Source organism: Trichechus manatus, unplaced genomic scaffold, assembly GCF_000243295.1.
Source record: "Trichechus manatus latirostris isolate Lorelei unplaced genomic scaffold, TriManLat1.0 scaffold00001, whole genome shotgun sequence".
Lineage (NCBI taxonomy): Eukaryota > Metazoa > Chordata > Mammalia > Sirenia > Trichechidae > Trichechus > Trichechus manatus.
Genome location: NW_004443937.1, coordinates 12,634,049 through 12,659,858, shown reverse-complemented (window position 1 = coordinate 12,659,858; position 25,810 = coordinate 12,634,049). Strand labels below are relative to the sequence as shown.

Sequence of the window (25,810 nt, the reverse complement as noted above, 5' to 3'; positions counted from 1 at the left end):
GATGAGAACATCTTTTCTGTTTTCATGGGAGTCATATGTTGCTTTTGCAAATGGTGCCTTTGTGGCATAAATGACACAGGCTTTGGAGCCCAACAGACATGGGCCAGAATCTCAGCTCTGTCATTAAACTAGCTGTAATCTTCTCTGAGCCTCAGTTTTCGTATCTGAAAAGGGGGATATTACTTCCTTGCAGTGTTCTGAGGATTAACCATAATGTGTGAAATTGCTAAATCCAAGTGCCCAGCTCATGGAAGGAAAGTGTCCAGTTAATGTTAATATCACTTTTTTCTTATTTATGGCTTCTGATGCTGAAAATGACTTCTTCTTAACATTTTAGCTTTTCATCTATGTTTCCAAGACAAAATGTTTACAGGAAAGCTCTATGTGATCTTGGTTATAAAACGCCCTAATATAGCTTAAAAAAGCATTATTTTGATATAGCTGGATGTTGGATCACTGATATTACTAGTATTCCCTAAAAATGCAGGTTGGAGTCTGTATGTTCATTGGCAAGTCAGTTCTATTCACATTCTGTAGAATTTTTAACAAATATTCTAACCCAGTTCAGACCCAATCATTTGGATTGGTGGTCCCTTTACTCTAAACCAAAACCAAACCCCTTGCCGTCGAGTCAATTTCAACTCATAGTGACCCTGTAGGACAGAGTAGAACTGCCCCATAGGGTTTCCAAGGCTGTAAAGCTTTACGGAAGCAGACTGCCACATCTTTCTCCCACAAACTGCTGGTGGATTCAAACCTCTGACCTTTCGGTAAGCAGCCTAGTGCTTAACCACTGCCCCACCAGCATTCCTTCTCCTTTTACTCTAGGAAGCTTAAATGGCAGAGGAAAATGTGACTGGGAAAGTTCAGTTTGAGTAGCTATGAGTTTGTAAGAGGCAGGGCAAACTGGACCTTACATCACTTTGTAAAATTACTGCAAGTCTATAAACCAGTCTTTCCCTGATTTCATTTAGGTTATTTCCAAATTCCACTGTCGGTGATAGTGGGGTCCCGGCACTACCTTCTTTGACAATGCGTCGGATGCGAGAGTCTGTTTCCCGGATGCCTGTTAGGTAATTTTTAACCTATAGTTTTTCTTTTATGGGGGAATAGGGCTAGAAGGCTGGTACAAAACACCAAGAATTCATTTGCATCCCTTTGTGCTTTTTGCTACTTCTGTGGAAGTTGATATTCCAGAGATAGGGATTTGGTGTTCTGGCTAGAATGTATAACTTTTCTCTTAGTGGTTCGGTACTTCTCACACTCTGGAAAGTGACTCTTAACAGCTCCTGCTGTTATAATAGCAGGTCACTTTATAATATCTCATCACAGTGTAAAGAACTTGAGATCTTGCCTTCCTCAATAAGTAGTAAGTTGAACCTCAGTGGAAAGGGTTCTGAAACTGTATACAGTGATTCAAGAAAAATAAAACCCTCAAATTTGAAATGCTGATTATGTCCTGGCATTGCTAAAACTATAGTATTTAATAGAGTGCTAGTTTTTAAAAGAATCTAATTAGATTTTCAATACAAATATCCTTTCTAATGTGCCTATGAGTTTGTTCATAATTTGTCTTTGTTATCCAGCTTTAAAATCAGAATTTTGTTGAGTTCACATGATTTGTTCAGTGTTACCATGGATTTGGAACCTAAAATAAAATCTAGGTCTTTGTCCATCCAAAATATCTGACGTTAATATATGTGTAATCATATTGATGGTCTTGGAAATTGTTAAACACCATAACTCAGAATAAGGAATTTGTATTGAAATGATATTTGTATATATATTTGTGTATGATTTTTATTTTTTGATAATTTGAAAAGCAAATATGACAAAAAAGATTAAACTTGCCTCTGAAGATAATGGCTATATACATGAAACCCCTTGGAATTTCAGAGAAGAAATGAAGCCTCTGAGGGTATAAACATTGAAATATGTAGGAAGGCAGTTTTTCAAGGCAATATAGCAATTTCCCTTAGGAAAACTAGCCTTCTCTATCTTTTGAATTGGTGTCGTGGTATTATTTTAATCTGAACAAAGTTCCAACTAATCTTTAGAGTAAATAGTGAAAATGTTACACTTCTTAGTGTGTGTTCCCAGTTTGGTTGGTGGGGGCGTGGTGTGGCGGTGGCTGCAAAGAGGCCAGTGATTAATTTTACAATTTGATATGCAACCTAAAAATGGAATTCATATTAATTTACTTTGTGAGCTGGTTTGCAGGGAGGGCAGGCGGAGAGGAGACACAGTGGGTAAAATCCTGACCTGTTAAAATTCTTCCTTAAAGTTCTCTGATTTAGTCTCTAAATTAAGCTGGGCAGGTTCCACCTGGCTTATTAGTAAGTGATGGTGTAGTTTGCACATGCTAATCCATTCTTCCCCAGAGATGTATAAAAATTTGGAGTATTCTATAGAGGTGATTTATTAAAAAGAAAAACTTATGATGTATTACTCTACTTTTCACATGAATTCAAAGCACATGTATTATTAGTTCCTTTTCAAAAATTTGCATGCAAGAGCACTTAAACCAGAGAATTTTTAAATGGTGCATATGGAAAACTGTCAAAAACTGTGGTATGGGTAGAGTTTGCCCCTGGGTATCTGAATGAAGTAGGTAGTAGAGAGACTATCAGTGGGGAGGCCTGAGTGCCACTTATGGGATTTTCTTTCTCCTCGCCTAGTTCCCAGCACAGATACTCCACACCCCACGCCTTCACGTTCAACACTTCCAGCCCCTCCTCAGAGGGTTCACTGTCCCAGAGGCAGAGGTCGACATCCACGCCTAATGTCCACATGGTCAGCACCACCCTGCCTGTGGACAGCAGGGTGATAGAGGTAATAGGGCCCCTTGGGGTAAACTGTTGTGGTTGGTGATGAATTAGTCAGTTATTGTGGGTGGGGCTGACTGTTGTCAGAGAGTTTTGGGTTTCAGACCTCATCAGGAATGTTGTGGCACTTTCTCAGGCCCCTGAACTTTTTTAATTTCTTTTTTATTTGTAACATCTTTAAACTGGCAGAGTAATCCAATTGGTATATCATTCAGGTGGAGAACTAAAGTTTTCTGAAGAAATGTTAACATTTGAATTCATTTTTCCATGTCAGATTTGAATAGGATTTCTGTGAGTTAGAATGAGATAAAGAATAGTATCCTTTTGGTGTGGGAAAGAAAAAAATAGTGATGGAGAACTGCAAACTCCGGAAGACTTTTAAGTGATTTTATTTAGAAATAAAAGGGTAGAGTCATAGAATTTTAATAAGTAGGTATTTAGGGAGATGTAGAAGTACCCAAAGCTAGTGTTCTCAAACTGCTTTTTCTTTTCTCAGCTTTTTGGTATGTTCTATTTGTTTGGTTTGCTTTCTAGTTCATCTTTAATAACAACTTAATACACTTAAAATACTTCCTTTGTTCTTTATTCTTCTTTATTTCTCATTGCTTTGGACTAGAATAACAGCCTGAATGCTTCTCCCAGGGCGTGGTCCAGACGATTTTGTTTGAGGGGAAGAGTAGGTATTATTCTTCATGCCTTTGCGTTCTTGTAATTAACAGGATTGCTAAGAGTGTCAGACAGTAGACTATCAAAAATGAAATAATTGCTAATTTAAATTTTATATTTCTTATCAGACTGGTTTCCATGTTTTCTTTTTTGGCAGTAGAGTGTATTTAACATTTCCAACACGGGAGTAAAAGATTGTATGTGTTAATGCTGATAGAGTAAATTTCTCAAGTGAAGTTTTGAGGCTAATGACATTAAAAAGTTTGTTTTTTAAAAAAAAAATCAATTCCAACCAAAGAGTAAATGTTAGACTTATTTAATTGGTACTCACATCATTAATATTCTATTCATCAGTTTGGTTTATATGCTCTGGTATATCCATTATTAAAAGTTAGAGATAACTGTGCTGTCTCTACATCAAAAATTGTTCCTTGATAAACCTCAGGGACACCTGTTACCATAGGCACAGTTTATCTCACTTGGACCTCAAATCACTTTTGATATACAGGGAAACCTGTGAGAGCTGTAACTCGACAGGACTGCCTTGTTTTACCATGTCTTGCAAGTTTTCCGCCTTTGACAGTCTTACCACTTTTCTGTCACTCGTTTTAGTGGAAAATATTTGAGTTTTCCTTCTCTGAAGGTTTCTACCTCACACAGGTTCTGGCATTAGCAGGTTTTACTGTGCCTGTCCTACTAATCAGAGGTGGCAGGGACTGAACAAAAAAGTGGGCTTCTGCATGTATCTAAATATGGGCCCTAAACTGGTTCTTATGAGGGCACTTTGCCTATCACACGGTGATTGTGAGAAGGTCATGTGTGAATTTTATTATTTTTGTTTTATTTTGATTAACCCTTACAGTAATAAAATAATATGCCAGTTACTTTTCTTCTGTTACATGATCTGTTCCTGTGTAAGCACTCTAATACTTAGAGGGAACATTCACAGTGAAAATTCTTGAATTTTTATTATAAAATAAGTATCACAACTGTTGTGCTTAATCCTCCCTATATTTTAGAAACAGAATAAATTTTTATTTCAGTTATTTTTTATCATGTACAATCCAGCATTTTTAAAGTCCATGTTGTTGCTTTGTTTAAACCATTTGTACTTCTTTGACTAATGTTTAGATTGCAGGATGACAGGAAAATTCCTTTTAAGATAAATCAATCAAGTTGTTGAAATTAGCACAGAATAAAATACAAGGTGTATATTGGATGCAGGGAAAGAAAATACTATGATATTAAAAAGATCCTAGTGCATGAGAATATAATTATGGTCATAAAAATACAATTGTGACCTTTTTTTTTTTAACTGAAAACAAATAATAGATTAGTTGGATAATGAAACTGTATCTGCTGAATATTCATTTGAAATTAAAATTATTTTTGGCCATTGTCTTCCTACCTGGCCAGTCATCCTGCGCTTAAAAGAAATACAGATTCCTGGGCTTCCTTCCTTCCACTCTTCAGACATGATCAATCCTAGTTGGGGAGGGGGTAGTTGGAAATCTGTTTTCTTAAGCACCTTCACAGGTGATTCTGAAGGCTAGCCAAGTTGGGACCCCCAGAACCGGCCTTTATGGATAAACTCTGAAGATGCTTGGGCAGGGTTGCCCAAGAAGGGAGTAGAGCAGCTTGGTTTATGATTCTTTTTATCTTGTAAAATATCACTTAGTGGGGACATTCCACTGATAGTTGTATGAGAAAATTATCATATCTTTACTGCGGTTACACAAAGAAAACGGAGTAGGGATCCCCAGAAAAATATCCTTTTTGAGGATATGGGGGCCAAGTGGTTTTACAGTATATTAGTCTATTATAAGTTCTACCCTAAGTGAAGATTTAAAAAGTAAGCTTGAGGTCTGTGGAGGCCCCTGTGATTTAAATTGTTCCCCAAACAGTTTCTAAAATTTAAGGGTGGACTTTTGACTTCTCACATGAGTAAAATGTAACTACTTTCAGAGCTTCTCTATAATGTGTATGGCAGCATTTTGTGGTGGAAAGGCTCTGGGCTGGGAGCCATGGGTGGTGGTGTCTAGTTCTCTTCCTGCCATCTACTGGCCATGTGACCCTGGCCAAGTCTCTTGACTGATTCACATGTATTTTCTTATATGTAAAATGTAGATTTTGGACTAGAGGAGTTATGGTCTTCCAGCTTTCCGTGATTTTAGACTTGGATAAAATATGTAGTCATGGTACTTCCTTTTATCAAATCCAACTTCTGGTTGATGTGCCCTGAACTCCTACTGGAGTATGAGTGAGCTTTCCACCTAATCCCACTTTTTTTTTTTGAGCTTTAATGGAGCAAAACCTCCAATCTTTGAAGGATCTCAACTGATAGTAAATTTGCTAGCCTTATTGAAAGACTATCAGTTTGCTATGCCCATTGTATTCTGCTGAGAAAAAGAATGTGTTTTCTATTATATATGAAAAATTAATATCAATCCTCTTAATAATTGATGAAAACAATTTTGGAGATATTGGCCACTGACATTTGGTGAATTTAATCAAAGGAAAGTTGATTAGAGTATATAATTAGACCTTTTATATTTTAGAGGTTTTATCATCTACTTTGTTCCTGCAAATCCTCCTCCCCATCTTTCCCTTCCCCAAAGAAAATCTTTTCTAGTATAGAAGTTGACCAGCTTTCCTTTTCTATTTCAGGATGCAATTCGAAGTCACAGCGAATCAGGTACTTGTCTATAATCAAGTAGCAAGTAGTAATGGGCTTTTTCTCTTTATGCTATGTATCTTCTTTTGGTTTATGCATGTGTGGATTCTGTTTTGTCTTGTCTGTTAAGCCTCACCTTCAGCCCTGTCCAGCAGTCCCAACAATTTGAGCCCAACGGGCTGGTCACAGCCCAGAACCCCTGTGCCGGCACAGAGAGAGCGGGCGCCAGGATCTGGGACCCAGGAGAAAAACAAAATTGTGAGTATGGCCACCAGTACCTCCTCTAGGTTAGGGTTCAATAAGAAAAACCTAGTTGGAAATTAGAATGCTTTTAAATTAGTTTGGGAGATGACTCTAAAATGCGCTGAATGAAGGAGATTATAAATGTTAGTGCCATTTTTGGCATACCTGTGTTGGACAACTTGGCAGTTTGCTGTCATATAAGGTGGGGCACAACTAACATGGCACATGTTAGAGTTAGAAGCATTTTCTCAAAAGACAAAAATTGAAATTATGGTTAATATGTCTGTCTTTAAAAGACAGGAGAGTGGAGGAGGTAGATCTTTTGATTCTCTCATTGAATAGACCTTTACCATTCCATGGAGTATATTAATGATCTTTCCTTGTTTCAGAGGTCTCGTGGACAGAGAGATTCAAGCTATTACTGGGAAATAGAAGCCAGTGAAGTGATGCTCTCCACCCGGATTGGGTCAGGATCGTTTGGCACTGTTTATAAGGGCAAGTGGCATGGTAGGTATGGGACCCTTTCTTCACTGCAAGGCCTGGGTGAGTCCTGTCAAATGTCAGGACAGAGAAGGCTAGAAGGTATAAGACCCATTGTGATCCTTAGTGTATGGATACTTGAGTACTTCCGAAGATTATCGAACTTAGTATCCCCATGAAATTTCATTGTTCATCTTAGACTTAACAATGTTTTAATTGGTATCTTAAAGTTTCCAGAATTATTAGAAATTAGTGAACAAGATTTGAAATTGTTGTTGTTGTGTATACTGTGTAGTATACAGGCCTGTACACCCTGTAGTCACATGTTAGAGTCTCTTATAAATTGATCAGATATAGCATGCACATGGGGGACGTGCTTTGAAGTGCCTTAAAAATAAGCAAGAGTCTGCTGCTATGAGGAGAACATGGATCTTAAAAACTTAGAGCTGGAAAGGACCTTAGAGATTCTGCATGAGAGAAAGCTGAGGTCCAGTGAGGGCAAGTGACTTGCTCATGGTCAAACACTTGGGCAGAGGAGAGGCAGGAACCTCCTGAAACAGGTTTCCTGAGCTCTGCCCTAGGATTGGTTGTGGGTCTCTCCCTATGGAATAGGCTTATTTTTGAGGCTTGGTGGAGTGTGAGTGTTCTTACTTTTCTAGAAATACTTTGCCACTTGGAAAAAGGTAATATGTTAATTTCTGTAACTACAGCTTGTGTATTTTGGCAACATATTCAACATATTCTCTGTCAGGTTTTTGATGCCTCTGGCTTTAGCATGTTAGCAAGTAGGGGTAGTATTTTTTTGAAAATGTAGTATATTTCCAAAAAGTCATCTCTTCTAAATTCAGAGTATAATAAAACAAAATCCTAAAGAGCTTAATTGCTTGTATTCCTATTTGGATGCCACTATATTTACCTTTTTAGATGACGAGGAGAATTTGAGAAAAGTTAAGAACATCAAATGAATGGAACTTGCAAATTTAAGGTGTTCAAAACAGAAACACCTCCAGATTTCTGAGTACCTTATGTCCATTAATACATGGTTTGCCACTTGTAGCTAATCATCTGACAAATTTCTGGTTCTTTAAGGAGACAGGAACAGGATCAAACATTTGTAAATTATATATAGAATGATTACTCTGAAAATTGCGTCAAATATATTACTGGCCTTCCAGGTAACTGAGAAATAACACTATTGCAGAATATTTTCCAAGTAGATGTCATAAGTGACTTGGAGATCCCTTGGGAAAGAATATAAGCATTTTGTAGGATAGAGGGCTTGTATCTGAGACGATAATTTTGTTCCTAATTGTAGCAGGTGGAGCAATGCATATTACTCTTAATGGTTTCATTAGAAGCATTTTTGTACCACATTTTTAATGCCTCAGCTAAAAGCCAATAGATGTAATTTAAGTTGCACCCAAATTTAATTTGTCTGTGATAGAGCACTTTTATTTTGGGGTTCATAAAATTTTTAAGGCACTTGCTATAGTACTGCTTATGAGCTTGTGTTTTCTCTCAGTGGTGTGAGCTTTTTAGACTGTGGTAGGGAGATATATTTGTTACAGTGTCACCCGCATAAAGACTGTTTAGAATGCAGATAATATGTCTTCTGCTCTTAGGATTCTAGTTTTTTATAAATTAAAGAGTCTCAAAAGTCCGAGGAGAGAGGCATAATGGGCTTTTATGTCAGCCTTTCAGAAAACAAGCTGTAGCCTGTGAATGAAGCAGAAAAATGAGAGGATCAAGGAAACCATAATTTTTAGATTGTTTTGCACTACACTGTCTCCCTTCGTTTATTTATTTATTTATTTAGGGTATTCTGGTTCCTATATGGAACCCTGGTGGCACAGTGGTTAAGCATTGGGCTGCTAACCAAAAGGTCAGCAGTTTGAATCCACCAGGTGCTCCTTGGAAACCCTTTGGGCAGTTCTACTCTGCCCTGTAGGGTCACTATGAGTTGGAATAGACTCGATGGCAGTGGATTTTGGGTTCCTGTATGCAATATAATGTTCTATTAAATTTCTTCAAAATTACAGCTTTTTGGTGAGTTTCTATTCAGGGTTTTTTAACTCAGCCCAGCAGCCGCAGAAGTAAGCAGAAAGGGTCTAAAGCAAACATGGTGGAGACCTCAAATCCATACATTTTAGTTAGCGAAGGGTCCTCAGGCCCATGCTCAGAGCCTCCTCTTGAGCATAAGTTTGTGGTCAGATTTGCCAACCCTCTGCTAATTATAAACAATACATTAAAAAGGATGGAGACAGCATCAGAGGCTGTCGGATGACAGCACGAAGGGGAAGGCAGAACAGTTGTCAGAAGCAGAACCCCAAACTTGGAAAAAACAGCCTTGGACTACTTAGGGTAGAGCCAGCAGCCTGGTGTTACCCACATCTGGGTATCTGTCACAGCCCAAGGCATAGGCTGAGGTTTATAACCTTGACTGAGTCAAGTAGGAAAATGAATTGGTGTTTAAAAGGGTAAGAACATTCTAAATTCACCAAGTAATAGTAGCTCTTCTTTCTTCAATGGTGGATGAGTGAGGTATCAACTTTACATCTTACTGAAAACATGATAACCAATAGGAAAGTATCTTAACTTGTTTCTACTACATTTGCCTCTGGCTTTACTATCAAGGGAGCCCTGGTGGTGCAGTGGTTAAGAGCTCCGGCTGCTAACCAAAAGGTTGGCAGTTTAAATCTGCCAGCCGCTCCTTGGAAACCCTGTGAGGCAGTTCTGCTCTGTCTTGTAGGGTCGCTATGAGTCGTAATCAACTCCACAGCAATGTGTTTGGGTTTTTTTTTTTGGTTAGTGGCGCAGTGCTTAAGAGCTCAGCTGCTAACCAAAAGGTTGGCAGTTCGAGTCCACCAGCCACTCCCCAGAAACGCTTATGGGGCCGTTCTGCTGTATCCTATAGGGTTGCTATGAGTCAGAATCGACTTGAAGGCTGCGGGTTTGGTTTGGTTTTTGGTTACTGTTAAGGGACAGTAAGAAGTTCTGGTTTGATGAATAATAACTACTTCATAAACTCCCCTCCATAAAAGTTACCTGGCCATTCACGTTTGTCATATCTCTTGCTAAGATGAATGAGTACAGTCCTTTAAATGTTGCAAGATTGCCAGCTACAAGGGTATTTGGATAATTTCATAAGAAAAAAGAAAGATATTGCTATTCAATTCTTATTTATCTGAGAGAAATAGTTTTGAAAGGAGAAAGATGAGCAATAAGCAGTAATACTGAATGCCTGTTACACAGAGTGCCAGGAAGATGACGGAAATGACGGACTTGGCTCCCAGGACCGGTGGGACTAGGTTGGAGCACTTTGTTTTGGGCCCAGATCTAAATCTGTAGACTTGAGGCCTAGGGGTCTCAGGCCTGGCACCGAGTCCCGGCATCCCCCACTAGAAACTGATTCCCAGCCCATGCTGCCAGCAGCTGAATCCCCAGTATTCCCCACCAAAGGCTAAGCCCCCAATTCCCTCTCATAGCTTCAGAAAATGCTTTTCAATTCTCAACTTGCCTTGCTGACGTTTCATCTTAAAACTCATTCCTTTCTTCATTTAGTGTTTTCCTGAGCGTTCTTCTAGGGTCTAGGAATAAAGCAGTGAACAAAACAGATAAAAACTTTTTCTCTTATGGACTTTAGTGGGGACAATAAACAAGAAAAGTATGTAGTGTATTATAAGTGCTAAGGAGAAAAATGGAGAGAACCCCATATGGAGTGTCAAGCTTAGTTCCGGTTTGTAGTAAATAGGTCAGGGAGGAATCTGTTGAGAAAGTGGCATTTGCATAGAAGCCTGAAGGAGGTTCAGGTATCTGGGGATGAAGCAACAGCACATGTAAAGTGGGCCGCTCACCTGGCCTGTTCACGGAACTCAAGGGGCCTGAATTGCTTCAGTAGAGTGAGTGATGGGGATACTAATAGGAGTGAGGTCAGGAGGGGGATTGGAGTGGACTGGGGGAGGTATAGGGCCTTGTAAAGACTTCGTGTATCATTTGGGGTCTTGCATTGTAGGAGACTTTCAGGAGGTTTGGCCAGCCTTTACCTGAAAACCAGAATGATGGGGAGCTCATTTTAGCTCTGGGCAGTTCTACCAATAGAATATGACTCTTTATCGGAGTTGAATTATGTTTTCCCATTGAACCTAGTAGATCGAATCCCTTTCATGGCATTTCTTGGAGTATTTGCGGAGTTTCCATTTGTAAGCTGCTCCCCACTCCCACCCCGAGTTCCCCTCTTAGAAGGTAACAGAAGAACTAATGGGGGAAGTTGCTGTTGCTGTGCTGGTTGGTTCTGCCTAGCAAGGAGGAGAAGTTGTTGGCGAATCACACATGACCAGGCTCCCTGGGGATAGTGACCTTTGAGTTTGTGGCAGCCAGTTAGGAGCCTAGTTAGGCTTGTCATCCAGACTGAGGAAGACTTGCAAAAAGAAGATGACTTAATGAGGGGTGAGAGACCTTCAGAAACAAAAATAGAGTGATAAAATTGCTCACAATCCCAGTGAGAATGAAAAAGAGAAGGTCTTCAGAGATGTAAGGACTCTGAGCTCCAGGGGACAAGGGACAGGCCTCAGTGGGAACACAGGGTGGCTGTAACCAAGGAAGAACTTGTCAGGACTCTCTGACCAGTGAGAGCATCAGGGAAAGGCAGAGGCCTACAGTAAACTACAGTTCAAGAGAAACTCAGAGAAGGCTCTGTACCTAGCCCACTTGGAACAGGGGAAGCATGGGGAGAGACTAGGCCTGAGTGGAGGCGCCTGTGGTACTAGAAGAAATCAAACAGTCTTGCCATCTTTGCTGTGGAGATGGATGTATGGATGCAAAGTTAAACAGACGTGAATGGGTGGGAACTGAGGCCTGGGACAGAGTTGCAGAATGTAAATGACTCTGAAGCCAAGGCCTTAACCTGGACCTTGGAATTTGCAGACGAGATTGCTCAACTTTGGGGAATTCTAAAGATAGAGGTTCTACAAGGGCAGACACAAGCATTTTTGGAAAATGGGGAGATGAATGAAGAGACTAGAAGTGGATCCTGGACCATATTCTAAAAGCCAGTTGTGAGAGATGATTTGTGAGTCTTTCTTTGGAAAGGGAAACCAGGATTTACTGGAGATGTAGCATACCTGACTGATTGCGTGTCCTTTTATAACAAAGTCAGTGGACAGATCAATGAGGAGAACGCCGTGGTGTGGAATACAGCTTCTGGATTTCAGTAAGACATTGCGTATAAATCTGTTATTGTAACTATTAGGGTGGCAGGTGGGTCCCTGAGAGAGGGACCCTGTTCAGTTTTCTCATCAATGACTTGGGTAAAGACACAGGTATTGTGGATGACTTAAATGAGGGGTGTAGTACATTATTGGATAAAAGAATTTATAAAGATGAAAAGACTTTAACTGGCTGTGATGATGGAACAAAGAAAAGATGAACTTTTAACAGGGATAAGTTCTGTTCATTGTTCTAAAAAAAATAGAAACTAGAGGTGGAAAATGTGGCTTAGCAACAGGATGGGTGAAAATCCTAAGGATGCTCAGCTGACAGCAAGGTCAGAGTCAGTCACTGTGAAGGGGTGTTGACCGCCAACTAATCCTTTGACCTCTGAGGCTGCAGTACTAACTGGGTCCGGGATGAGTTACCTTGCAGGCTGAGTTCAGTGACATCTGGAGCATGTCCAGAGGAGAGCTGTGAGGAGGGAAAGGGATTATAAAACTAGGCCCATGAAATGGGGAGGTCCTACAAAAGCAACCTCTCCTGAGCGACCATATCCAGCACCACCCTCCTCCCACCCCAAGCCTTCTTTCTGTGCTCTCAAACCTGCCCTGTCCCTTTACAGGCTCTGCCCAGTGCTGGAGCCTAGGCTATCAGCACTGTCATCTTCCTGGCCCTGCCACTGAGCTGGCTGCCATGTTGAATAAGTTTACCTTTATAGGGTTTCTTGCCTCCTCCTCTCCTTTCTCTTCCCACAGTCACTACTGTGCCTGCTTCTGACCTGGGCTGTTGCAGCAGACTCCTCTCTGATCTCCCTTTTTCTGTCCTACATGTGCCCAAGTCACACTCCAGAGTTTCCCAAACACAGCTCATGTTTCTCTTATCCTCCTTAACCATGGCTTTGTTCCTGTCATACCCAGTCTGGAACATCCTCTCTTCTATTTGTTAAAATCCTTCCCTTGGCTTGCATCCCGTTTCCTTCAGAAAACCTTTCTACTTACCTTCTGCAAGAAGATACACTTCCCCCTCTTGGGACCCCCTGCCCTCAGAGCACTCCTCTCTTGGCTCAGACTCCACCAGAAAGAGCAGTTATGCAGAAAATCCTGGACCCCCTACTCAGTGGTAAGGAACTTGAGGTTAGGGCTGTACGTATGTGTTCCACATGGTTCCACCAGATCCATCTTCCCAGATAGACGGTATCTCTGAATATAGCTTGCATCTCTCCTGTCCAGAGTCAACAGCAGCTGCACAGGCAGCCCTAGACCCTTGGCAAAAACTAGTACAGGTGAATTGAGTAAGAGCCAGTTTGGAGCCTATTCTGATAAGCAGAGATCAAAGGGAAGCAGTTTGGGACCTATCATAAGAAACATCTCCCTGTAGTTGGTGCTACCCAAAAGTGAAATGAGGACTGCTCCAACAGAAGAGGCTGCAGGGGCATGCTGTGGCAGATTTGCTTGTTACGTAGAGGGCTGGACTCAGTTACCTCCAGGGATCCATTCATCTAACTCCTCATTTGATCATTGGAAGGCTAAGTTATAGCAAATTCATTTGCCATGAAAATTTGAAGTTCTGATAAGCTCCAAGTAATTTATTACAATTGCTGTTATAAATATATTGATATAAAACACTGTTGAAAGTGGTTTCTAAATCTGTAGCACATATAAAGTGGAATTAATCCCTGGGTGTTTCTAAAGTTACGTAAGGAGGCTGGTTTTACTGACAGTGATTCACAGTCAGTATTGTAGTTAGAAGTGAGGCATCGGGCTCTGACTGGGGTTCTAATCTTGGCTCCAGCACTTTTTTTGGCTATATGACCTTGGGCAGATGACTACACTCTGCTGGTTGTAAAATGAGGATAACAGTATTTACGTAATAAGGCAGCTGTGAGGATTAGAGATAATGCCTGTAAAAGTGCACAGTGTCAGGACATAGTAAGCAGTCACTACTATTAGGATTACTTTTGAGGGTATTATTGAAGGCAGAGTAGCTCGGTCTTAATATATATCTCTGAGTGTGTACAAGGGCCCATCTTAGGTCTCACTGAAGTGTGGATGCCGCTTGCTCGCTGGCCTGCTTCCCCATGCTGGTCTGTGGCTCAGTGAGTCACTCCCTGCTGGGCCATTCCCATCCCTACACTGATCTCATCCTCACAGGCCGAGGCTAGTGACCCTACCACACATGACCTCACCTCTGGGGATGTCAGAGTTGATGTGAGTAGTTTTAAACCAAGCCTTTTAAGTGGCCAATGGCGTGGTATTTTAAGGACGGTAGTATAGCCTGTTTAACTTTTTTCAGCCACTTGCATTGAAGTATTTCAGATTTGCAAATTTGTTCCATCTGTATAGGTATATGATTCTTTGAACAAGTGATTCACTATATATCCCCCAAAAGTAGGATATTGGAGAAACAATAAAGTAAGGTTATCCAACTGATTGCCCTGACTACAAACTAATTTGCAGGAGATGTTGCAGTAAAGATCCTCAAGGTTGTTGACCCAACACCTGAGCAGTTCCAGGCCTTTAGGAATGAGGTGGCTGTCCTGCGGTAAGTAGAAAGCTGGCCTGTCCAGCCCCTAGAAGGGCAGGATGGGGGGCAAGGGGTGGTGGGATAGAAGAACAAGCAGCCATCACAGCTGGAGCCTCTGTCTTTGAGTATTCTGGGACTGGGACTGGGACTGGTGGTTGATTAGTGTTCATTGAGGAATTGCTGTTGTTGGAAGCTCCTCCCTTAGGAGTATTTCTATTTATGTGATTGTGAAACCTTTAGCAGAGCCGTTTTTCGTGAGAACACCCTCTTCTACTAGTTTTAGGTCTGTGGGTACACTCACTAGTCCAGGTTTGAGGTAGGGAGAAATAGGTTCTATTTCATATTTATTTCCAAGAGCTCCTTTTATAGCCAGGTTGCCTTATTCTGTACTTCAGTTACCTTCAGCTCTGAAGTCTGAGTCACTTGTTTAGAGACTTCTTGGAATGAGTTGAATAGTGGTAGATTGCACGGATGAGGGGTCCTGTGAGCCTCTGGGGAGAGTCATGACTGTACACTGATTGGAGAGACTGACCTTTTTATAAACAAGGCCAGCACTGATGGCCCTTGGTTTGCTCAGAACACCAGCTGAATTATTAGATGTCTCGAGTTTGCTTTGCCAGTTACCTCAGGTCATGAGCGTGGTGGTGTCCAGAATACAAAGCATCTGATGTTGTTAGGAAAGCAGAGTAGGTCTCCCTGTTCTGAGGCAACTGACGGTTCAGAGCCTTTTCCCTTCCCTCCTCCTCCAGGAAAACACGGCACGTGAACATCTTGCTTTTCATGGGGTACATGACGAAGGACAACCTGGCGATTGTGACCCAGTGGTGTGAAGGCAGCAGCCTCTATAAACACCTGCATGTCCAGGAGACCAAGTTTCAGATGTTCCAGTTGATTGATATTGCCCGGCAGACAGCTCAGGGAATGGAGTGAGTAGATGGCCTGATGACTATCTCCTGGGCCTAAGCATTGACTTGTCCCTAGGTCGGAACCAGGATTAGGAAAAGCCATCTACTCTGTTAAGTGATTTCTGTGGTATTTTTGCACAGCTGAAAATGAGCCTCTCAGGTGGGTTGGAGGGGACCAGTTAGCACGAATGAGATACTCAGGTTCCTCACCCAAGCTGAGGTTGCCCTCTTGGGATTCCGATTCCAGTTCCAGCTATGCCTGAAAGGTTCAGCTTCCACAGCCATAGCAACGCCGTCTGCAGGCATCAGATGTCAGGCATGATCCATCAACATGCGTGTTTATTCCATGGGAAGGTTTGATCACATGTCATTTTTTGGATACTTTGTTTCCTTTTAGAGAAGGCTGAAGGTCATCCTTAGCTTCTCCATTAAATACTACCCTTCTGGGTCTCTGTGCTTGACATATTGCTCAGTGAAATGGGGGCTGGGAGGTCGATTCCTTTCTCGATAGCCCAGGTCAGTGTTTCTTAAACTTTTCCTCTGAAGTACCCCTTATATTAGAGAAGCAAGAGCTCCTCATATCCCCAGATATCTGGGGGCAAAGCTCAAGCCGTGCTTGTGAGTGTTAAATCTTTAAAATTCATATGGAATTTGCATTCTGCACATCTTAAGAAATAACTAGTCAGAATTACTTTAAAAACTTTGAGACATAATTCACATGCCATAAAATTTGCCCTTTTAAAGTGATCTTTAGTATATTCACAAAATTGTACAGCTGTAACAATCTAATTCCAGAACATTTTCATCACCCCAAAAAGAAACCCATTAGCAGTCACTTCCCATTGCCTTCCCCCCCGCAGCCCCTACCAAGCACTAATCTACTTTCTAGCTCTATGGATTTGCCTATTTTAGACATTTCCTATAATGGAATCATACAATACGTGGTCTTTTGTGACTAGCTTCTTTCACTTAGCACGTTGTAGCATGAATCAGTACTTCATTTCTTTCTGTGGCTGAATAATACTCCATTATATTGTTATACCACCTTTTGTTGATCCATTCATCAGTCAATGGACATTTGGGTTGTCAGAATTACTTTTGAGTAAAACTGCTGCTAAAGAGGAGTCATCCTGTGTGTGCTGTGGCCTCACCTTCGGGCGAGGAATGGCGTGGACAGACTAGACAAGCATAGGTCCAAGCCCTAAAGGTAACACTTCAGTGGGGTGTAAGGACTTCAGGTAGCTTTGCATCTTTTTTTTTTTTAAATAATACTTTATTGTGTTTTCAGTGAAAGTTTACACAGCAGATTAGTTTCCCGTTTAACAATTACTACACAAATTGTTCAGAGACATTGATTACATTTTTCACAATTTTTTTTTCTTTTTTTTAACATTCTCATTAATTGCCTTCTGGATGTTTTGTTTCCAGCAATCTGATTTCCGGTCCCCTTACCCTTTATCGTCTTTGCTTTAGAGTAATTGTTGACCATTTGGTCTCATATAGCTGATTTTGTAAAAGTGCACAGTACTTAGTGGTAATATTCTTTATGAGCCTGTCTGTTATTTAGCTAACAGGTGACTTCACCTCAGGGGGTAGTTTCGTTCCAGGGTTTATGGAGTATCTTAGGGCAATAGTCTCGGGGAGTCCTCTAGTCTCAACTGGTCCAGTAAGTCTGGACTTTTTAAGAATTTGAGTTCTGTTCTACATTTTTCTCCTCGTCTATCAGGATTCATCTGTTGTGGTCCTGATCAGAATGGTCGTTAGTGGTAGCCGGGTACCGTCTAGTTCCTCTGGTCTCAGGGTAGATGAGGCCATGATTCATGTAGACTGTTAGTCCTATAGACTAGTTTCTTCTCCAAGTCTTTGGTTTCTTCTTTCTCTTTTGCTCCGGACGAGATGAGACCAATAGTTGTATCTTAGATGGTCACTCACTCGCAGGCTTTTAAGACCTCAGACGCTACACACCAAACTAGGATGCAGAACATAAACCTTGTGAACTGTTATGCCAGTTGACCGAGTTGTCTCACAAAACTATGGTCCTAAGGCTTCAAACTCAGAAAACCTATTTTGTGTGGTGTTTGGTTATGTCTAAGAAGTATTCAGAACTGTGCTCCTGTGTGCTTCATTATATATATGAACATGCATGCACACACACGTATATGCACATACATATAGCTACATATATATGCACACATATACATACCTATACATACGTATGGTTTGTATGCATACATATGTATGTATATAACCACACATATTTTTTGTGTTGCAAAATTATATATTTTCTAGCATTTTGCATCTTTTTAACTGTAATTAGAAACTTTGCGCTTACCCATGTCTTTCAAACAGTTCTAATAGATTCGTTTTCCCTTCACAGCTATTTGCATGCAAAGAACATCATCCACAGAGACATGAAATCCAACAGTATCCTTTGGTTGTTGAGTTCATTTGATTGCTCAAATCTAAATTTAAGAAAACAGAAGGAAGACTCTTTTCACTAATGGTTCTTGGTGCTGGAGGAAATCTTTTTAGGAAAAGGCAAAGGATAGGAAGAAATAAAATGAGAAATGTAGTTTTTGAAAAAACAAAATCACATTTTAAGGTGCAGTTTAGGATTGGTGTGTCTTCCACAGCTTCTGCTTCCACCCAGACTGTGATGAGAGTGGTGTCTGGGGAGGGGCCCTTCTTTTTTAAAAACTTATCCCAGCAAAAGTGACTTCGGAAATATTTCCACAAGAGATACATATTTGGGTTAAGTTTGAAATAGGCTTTGTTAGTTTTATTACATTGTTCTACATTTAGCTTGGGGGGACTGGTCTTTTGTATTTTATATTTCTGATTTTTGGTCGGTGTGTGTGTACTGGTCAGAAAGTAGCTGTAACCCAAATGTTTCAACATATCCAAAATTACTTAAAATTTGTCTTTTCTAGTAAGTAGTTTCCTTAAAGGTCACTGTTCGAAACAGCCTCTCCCCCTTTTCTAAGACTTATGTGTTTTTATAGAAGGGAAAACAAAGGTATTTTTTATGCTGTGAAGCATGAAATTTAAAATAAAAGTTTTTTCTTTATCTGCCTCCTTCCTCCAGCTCTTCCCTTTGGGAGGAGCATGGCATTACAGCCAGACTTTGCTTCTTGGCTAGTGAGAGGCATGAGAGTTGGGTTAAGTTGGATTCTGGCATGTGGCCCATTTTGGGTACATGATTGAGCTACGGAATACCTGTCAGTGGTAGGTTTTTTTTTTGGAGCAAAACATCATGCCTGGAAAGCAGACACAGATTCTGAGGTGATATTACTGGGCCACGGTAGATCTCAAGTCTGCCTTAAACTACTTGACTTTCCCCAGAAGTGAGGTGACTGCTTCTGATCTTAGTAACCAAGAGGTACTTGTTCAAGTGAGATTTCTTACGAGAACATTCAGCACTGGTAAGGGATTTGCCATTTTGTTATCCACTTGTGTTTCAGTTAGTCCTCTGAGGGCAGATGCAGGCAGATGGGAATCTCAGCAACCAGTGGCCCATGCCAGGCACTCCGAGGAAAGAACACCTGGCAGCGGCTTTTGCTCTTCTGAGTCTTGGGCTGAAGGCACCTTCATTATGTCATAACGTCATGAAGCTGGGGCCTGGCGTCTAGAGATGTACATGGGGAAAAGAAGCAGGGAGTAAACTTTGGCTTGTTTCTGGACTGAGCCAAATAATCTGGCACACAGAGCAATCCTGTGTACCTCCTGGAAGAAGGGGAATTTTAGAAGCACTTTTTTAAAATTTCAAAAACCTTAGCAAATCCAGCACAGAGAAGCCTGGGCAGATCGGAGGTGGCGAGATTGCTATGCTATAAAGAACTTTAGGAAGTTTTTCAAAATAAACTTGATCATTCTTTTGAAACCAGAGTCCTTAACAAGCATTGAGATATATTTCTCCACGAAGGCCTGACAGTGAAAATTGGAGATTTTGGTTTGGCAACGGTAAAGTCACGCTGGAGTGGTTCTCAGCAGGTTGAACAACCCACCGGCTCTATCCTGTGGATGGTAAGGAACCCAGGCTCTCCCTAGCTGGCTTCTGATGCAGGGTGGAAGGAGTGCCCTGAGGGTCTCTGTGCAAACTTAGAGCATTTCTGTCATTTCCCAAAACTGCAGATGACCACAGGTTATTGTGTCCACTTTCCTAGATCAGACAGCCCAGGGCAAATTTGGATTTCCCAGAGGAGGCTGGAGATCACGGAGAGGAGTTAGCAAGTAGGGTGATAGGAAGTGTGGGAATCTCTTGAGAATTGGAGCCCTTTGGGGAACAACTGACTATGGGGGCTGAGGACTGGAATCTTACTAATGGAAGGGACAGCGGCCCCTGGATGGCTGTGGGATCCAGACAGTAAAGATACTTTGTCCCTGTAGGCCCCAGAGGTGATCCGGATGCAGGACAATAACCCATTCAGCTTCCAGTCTGATGTCTATTCCTATGGCATTGTATTGTATGAGCTGATGACGGGGGAACTTCCTTACTCACACATCAACAACCGGGATCAGGTAAGTCTGTGCTGGCTGCTTAAGGGGGACTAACTCACTGAGGGAACCTTGGGGCCTCCTGCAGTTTAGAGAGTTAGAAGATGTTGTTGCTTTCACTGGTGTTCATCTACCAATTCCTTCCACTCTTTTCTCTCCCTTAGATCATCTTCATGGTGGGTCGAGGGTATGCCTCCCCAGATCTTAGTAAGCTATACAAGAACTGCCCCAAAGCAATGAAGAGGCTTGTAGCCGACTGTGTGAAGAAAGTTAAGGAAGAAAGGCCTCTTTTCCCCCAGGTAAGACTTTAGCTCAAAGGGGCTGCAACTGTCTTAAAGCAGGAGATCTCAATGATAGAAATAAAGTGGGATGTGTGCATGTGGTTTTTATAGGGAGGGGAGTAGTGTTCTCTACAAGATTTTATAGGTATGGGGCAAGGAATAGCTGGGTTTTGGGGCCCAGTTTAAAGCTGTTGCTGACACGCCAAGCCCACCTTATGGCTTTGTTTCAGATCCTGTCTTCCATTGAGCTGCTCCAGCACTCTCTACCGAAAATCAACCGGAGTGCTTCTGAGCCATCCCTGCACCGGGCGGCCCACACTGAGGATATCAATGCCTGCACGTTGACCACGTCCCCTAGACTGCCTGTCTTCTAGTTGGGCTTTATACCTGCACTCAGGCCACTAGGGAAGGAAGAGAAGTCAGCAGGCACCACTTTCTGCTCCCTGTCTATGGGGACAGAACCCATTTTCAGAGAAGCTGCTGCTAAGGACCTTCTAGACGATTCACAGGGCCTTAACTTCATGTGGCCTTCTTTTCTACCCTTTCTGGCCCTGGGAGGAGGAAGCCATTCACCGTGCTGGTTTGTCCTGCCTCCCTGTCTCCCCGCATGCTCATGAGCCAAGCCTTCTCCAGATGCACAAGTGGATGCTGATGGCAATACATCATCTGGGACCCCCCAGCTCTTGGCTAAATGAGTATTTTTAGGGCAAGAAAGAGTACTCAGAGGGGAAATGAAGGTGTAGCAGGCAATCCAGCCCAGATGGGGGACACGTGGATTTTGGAAATAAGCTCCTATGAGGAATGCTTATGAGAGGAAGGACTTTTCTTCAACCATATAGTGGCGAGGCGCCAAACAGGTAGTTTTGCACATAATGCACCAAACAGACCAGGACTGTCGAGACCCCCGGCCGCCTGAAGGAGCCTGCTTTGGTACTATGGAACTTCCCTTCTTGGACACTTCCTTTTTTCACCCAGCCTGATGTCTCCAGATGAGGTGACTGGCCTGCCCTCCCAGTCTCCACCCTCTCAGGGAGCAGTCTTCCAACATGGGGAGCAGTCTTCCAGGAGCTGCCCCTATGGGGCGGGGCCCCAGAACCAGCCTTGTCTCTACAGTCACATCAAGGGTATGCAAGGAAGCCAAGGATACAGGTTTTCTTGATGAATTGGGTTTCAATTTTGTTTTTATTGCGCCTGACAAGATACAGTTACTATACTATGGTTCCTCAATTATGTTATTTTAATAAAATAAATTAAATTTAGGTTTAATGGCTGTTAAGTCCTTTTAAAGTAATATTAACTCCTTTTAAAGTAATAAAGTGTTGTAGGTTAAGACCACCGAGCTCACAGCTTGACACTCCACTTGTTCAGGCCCTTAGGGGTGGGTTATAAATCAGTACTCTCTTCTGGAGAAGAATACAAGAAGCAGGAAGTGAGCCCAGAGCACAGGCTTGGAGTGAATTTTACTTCAGCCTTTGTCTTCTTAAACAAAAGGCACTCTAAACTCAAAGGTAAAAGCTCTAAACTCAAAGGTAAAAGCAGACCTTTTCTACCTACATTTATAAAACATTTGTTATCTACAGCTTGTTAAAAAAAATAGACAAATTCCAAGATTACACTCGTCCTTCAATTAAAATCACAATTGAAGATTTGAGCTCACTTCTTTCAGGACACTTGCTGGGTGCAGAACCAGAAACCTCCTTGGGGTCCATCAAGTTACAAAATTTCAAATCAAAGCCACGCTTTACAGGTAAGAATAAATGCTTGACTATTAACCCCATATGACAGGCCTATGTCCAAAGAGCTCCCAGGTGAGAGCCAGGGTTGTTTTCTCTGGAGGGATGTGTGCAGGGGTTCTTTGGGCCCAGGCCCAGCAGTGAGAGGGCTATACTTCCAATCTGCTTCCCAGGACTGCCTTGCGTACTTCAAGAGCCTCCCTTACAGGGAAAAAGATTTATACTTGAACTTCTTTGTTTACTGAACACATGGCAACAAGGTTACTGCTCTTTCGGTAAACATGGCCTCTTTCATTTTCCATGTTTGCCAAAATACAAAATTCTAGTTTCATGGTAATTGGAAACGCTTTTCCCTGAAAAAGAAGCAACTCCTTTTGGATACTTCAGAGAACTCAAAAGAATGATGATCATACTTAAGGTGAAGAGCCTTTGAGTGCTAAAATTTTATACTATAGCTGTGAAGAGCCCACTTTACAGAAAATGTGCTTGAGAAGTCCTGTTTAAGTCAAAGTTTTGACCACACACTATTTAAATACACTAAGGAAATTAAATACACTAAGGAAAGTCACTACAGAGGAATCCTTTTACAGGATGAAGCAGAATCCTTTGGTAAGAAAAAGGAATCTGCTGCGTTAAGGAGCAACTGCAAGTTTACTGCTTCTGGGGAGAAACAGGAACCAGGTTTGTTGTAAAAGCAATCGGTCAGAACTCGGTTTGAGTGGTTAGCTGTTTCCCCTAAGGAGCTTGAAGTGCAGCTAACATACCAATTGTAAGAATGACCAGGCCATATACTAGACAGGTTATTTTATATCCTTCACTGTTCCCGTGGCCGTAATCATGGAGAGTGGATGAGACCAAGGCTAAGAACAACGCCACTCAAACCAGAGTGACACGCCACCTAGCGCAGCAGACAGGGAGCTGCACGCCCTAGCTTGGGAGGCTCGACCAGCTGAGCCCAAGGTGCAGGGGCGACCGTCTACTCTTCAGGGATCTGAAGACTCGACTCCCGAAAGGTGCATGAAGAGGTCCCCAAGCTCGGTCATGTCGACGTCTTCAGTGTTGGGGATGTGCTGGCTTTCTCTGTTCTCGATGAAATCCCAGAGCCGCACAGAGTTAAAGAACTGCAAAAACGTCCAGAAAACATGCGTGGTTACTGCTAACGGCAACATGAAAGATATGTCACTTTTTCTTTTGCTTACCCCAGTCCCTGCTGCCAAAGCCATGTCGCCAAACAATAGGCAAGGAATAGTATCTGGAAATGCTCACAGCTCAGGGTCCCTGAACAAAGCAATGTCCTTACCCTCACGGTGCCTTCAGAACTGAGCTGTTTCCGGGGTTTCTCGGGCTCTGCAAGCCGCCCATCAGGGTAAGCATGGCGGTAAAGGCATTTGCTTCCAAATGGGCAGGTCCCCTTGCCTTGCTCAAAGTACTTACAGGCCTTTTTCCTGGAAATCAGAAAGAAAGCAAGAGGATAGTGGGAGAAACTGGGGCCTAGGTGGACACCTGCCTTCCTCCATGTCTCCCTACGATGCCAGCACTAGGAGGGCTTCACATTATAGGTGGGGAAACTGAGGCTCAAAGAGGCGAAGTGACTTGTCCAAGGCCATGTACAGCTGGGATCCTGATTCCCAAGCTAGATAATATTCCCACTGTTAACATGTTGCCTCACAAAATTTGAGCCTGTGTGGGTATTCTACTGTCTACAGTGCTAAAGGCCTTTCAGGAGAAACCCAGACCCTCCAGGCAGCAGCCAGGGGCTGGTGAGGACTGAGCAGCTAGTCAAGCCTTGCTTTAGCCCCTGGCTGCTCCTCTGGGCCAACGGCCTGGGCTCCAATTCTGAAACCAGGCTATTAGCCTTCTCAGCTCCAAGTCCCAAAAGGAGCTCCACCCAGTATAAAGCTTCCCTCTCTCCTGGCTGTGACTTCGGAGTCGAAGGGAAAGCAGTCAGTTTCAGCAGCTGCCTAAAGCTACAGGTCTTATTACTATTTTCTTTGGTACCCACCCTCTGGAGCTGGAGTTGTTTTTTTTTTTTTTGTATTGTGCTTTAAAGTTTACAGTTCAAGTCCGTTTCTCATACAAAAATTTATACATACATTGTTATGTGACCCTAGTTGCTCTGCTTATAATGTGACAGCACACTCCCTTCCCACCTCGCATTTCCCGTGTCCATTCAACCAGCTCCTGTCCCTTTTTGCCTTCTCATCTCACCTCCGGACAGGAGCTGCCAATAGTCTCATGTTATTTACTTGAGCTAAGAAGTACTCTCTTCACGAGTATCATTTTATGTCCCATAGTCCAGTCTAATCTTTGTCTGAAGAGTTGGCTTTATGAATGGTTTCAGTTCTAGGCTAATGGAGAGACTGGGGGCCATGTCCTCCCAGGTCCCTCCAGTCTCAGTCAGACCATTAAGTCTAGTCTTTTTAATAGAATTTGAGTTCTGCACCCTACTTGTCCCCTGCTCTGTCAGGGACTCTCTGTTGTGTTCCCTGTCAGGGAGGTCATTGGTGGTAGCAGGGCACCATCTAGTTCTGGTCTCAGGCTGATGGGAGTCTCTGGTTTATGTGGCCTTTTCTGTCTCTTGGGCTAATATTTTCCTTGTGTCTTTGGTGTTCTTCATTCTTCTTTGCTCCAGGTGGAGTGGGACCAACTGATGCATCTTACTTTTAGATGGCTGCTCACTAGCTTTTAAGACCCCAGACGCCACTCACTAAAGGGGGATGCAGAACATTTTCTTAATAAACTGTGTCATGCCAATTGACCTAGATATCCCCTGAAACCATGGTCCCCAGACCCCCACCCCTGCTACTCTGTTCCTTGAAGTGTTTGGTTGTATTCAGGAAATTTCTTAGCTTTGGTTTAGTCCAGTTGTGCTGACTTCCCCTGTAGTGTGTGTTGTCCTTCCCTTCACCTAAGATAATTCTTATCTACCATCTAGTTAGTGAATACCCCCTCCCACCCTCACAACCATCAAAGAATGTTTTCTTCTGTGTTTAAACCTTTTCTTGAGTTCTTATAATAGTGGTCTGATACAATATTTGTCCTTTTGTGACTAGTTTCACTCAGCATAATGCCTTCCAGATTCATCCATGTTATGTTTCGCAGATTCATCATTGTTCTTTATTGTTGCATAGCATTCTGCTGCATGAATATACTGTAATTTGTTTATCCATTCATCCGTTGATGGGCACCTAGGTTGTTTCCATCTTTCTGCTAGCGTGAACAGTGCTGCAATGAACATGGGTGTGCATATATCTATTCATGTGACGGCTCTTATTTCTCTAGGACATATTCCAGGGAGCAGGATTGCTGGATCATATGGTACTTCTATTTCTAGCTTTTTAAGGAAGCACCAAATCGATTTCCAAAGTGGTTATACCATTTTACATTCCCACAGCAGTGTATAACTGTTCCAGTCTCTCCACAACCTCTCCAACATTTATTATTTTGTGTTTTTTGGATTAATGCTAGCCTTGTTGGGGTGAGATGGTATCTCTTTGTAGTTTTGATTTGCATTTCTCTAATGGCTAATGATCATGAGCAATTTCCTCATGTATCTGTTAGCCGCCTGAATGTCGTCTTTGGTGAAGTGCCTGTGCATAGTCTTTGCCCATTTTTTAATTGGGTTATTTGTCTTTTTGTTGTTGAGGTTTTACAGTATCTTGTAGATCTTAGAGATTAGATGCTGATCAGATTTGTCACAGCCAAAATTTTTTTCCCAGTCTGTAGGTTGTCTTTTTTACTCTTTTGGTGAAGTCTTTTGATGAGCATAAGTGTTTGA

General features: G+C 42.1%; 2 protein-coding genes across 9 annotated transcripts in view; one reads left to right on the top strand and one right to left on the bottom strand.

The window, feature by feature from the left end:
* Positions 1 to 21,558, top strand: part of RAF1 (Raf-1 proto-oncogene, serine/threonine kinase) — a 98,677-nt gene extending 77,119 nt beyond the window's left edge. For all 7 annotated transcript variants that reach the window (XM_004368345.2, XM_023740532.1, XM_023740505.1 and 4 more), the window contains 12 exons: positions 975 to 1,073; positions 2,679 to 2,832; positions 6,159 to 6,186; positions 6,296 to 6,423; positions 6,798 to 6,915; positions 14,553 to 14,637; positions 15,369 to 15,545; positions 17,902 to 17,948; positions 19,429 to 19,547; positions 19,911 to 20,042; positions 20,183 to 20,317; positions 20,530 to 21,558. In XM_004368345.2, coding sequence (XP_004368402.1) covers positions 975 to 1,073; positions 2,679 to 2,832; positions 6,159 to 6,186; positions 6,296 to 6,423; positions 6,798 to 6,915; positions 14,553 to 14,637; positions 15,369 to 15,545; positions 17,902 to 17,948; positions 19,429 to 19,547; positions 19,911 to 20,042; positions 20,183 to 20,317; positions 20,530 to 20,673 — 1,366 coding nt within the window. In that variant the 3' untranslated portion in view covers positions 20,674 to 21,558. The remainder of the gene's footprint in view (positions 1 to 974; positions 1,074 to 2,678; positions 2,833 to 6,158; positions 6,187 to 6,295; positions 6,424 to 6,797; positions 6,916 to 14,552; positions 14,638 to 15,368; positions 15,546 to 17,901; positions 17,949 to 19,428; positions 19,548 to 19,910; positions 20,043 to 20,182; positions 20,318 to 20,529) is intronic.
* Positions 21,559 to 21,643: 85 nt separating this feature from the next.
* MKRN2 (makorin ring finger protein 2) overlaps positions 21,644 to 25,810 on the bottom strand; it is a 39,222-nt gene continuing 35,055 nt past the window's right edge. For both annotated transcript variants that reach the window (XM_012554157.2, XM_023740795.1), the window contains exons 7-8: positions 23,333 to 23,477; positions 21,644 to 23,153 (exon numbers count right to left, since the gene is read on the bottom strand). In XM_012554157.2, coding sequence (XP_012409611.1) covers positions 23,016 to 23,153; positions 23,333 to 23,477 — 283 coding nt within the window. In that variant the 3' untranslated portion in view covers positions 21,644 to 23,015. The remainder of the gene's footprint in view (positions 23,154 to 23,332; positions 23,478 to 25,810) is intronic.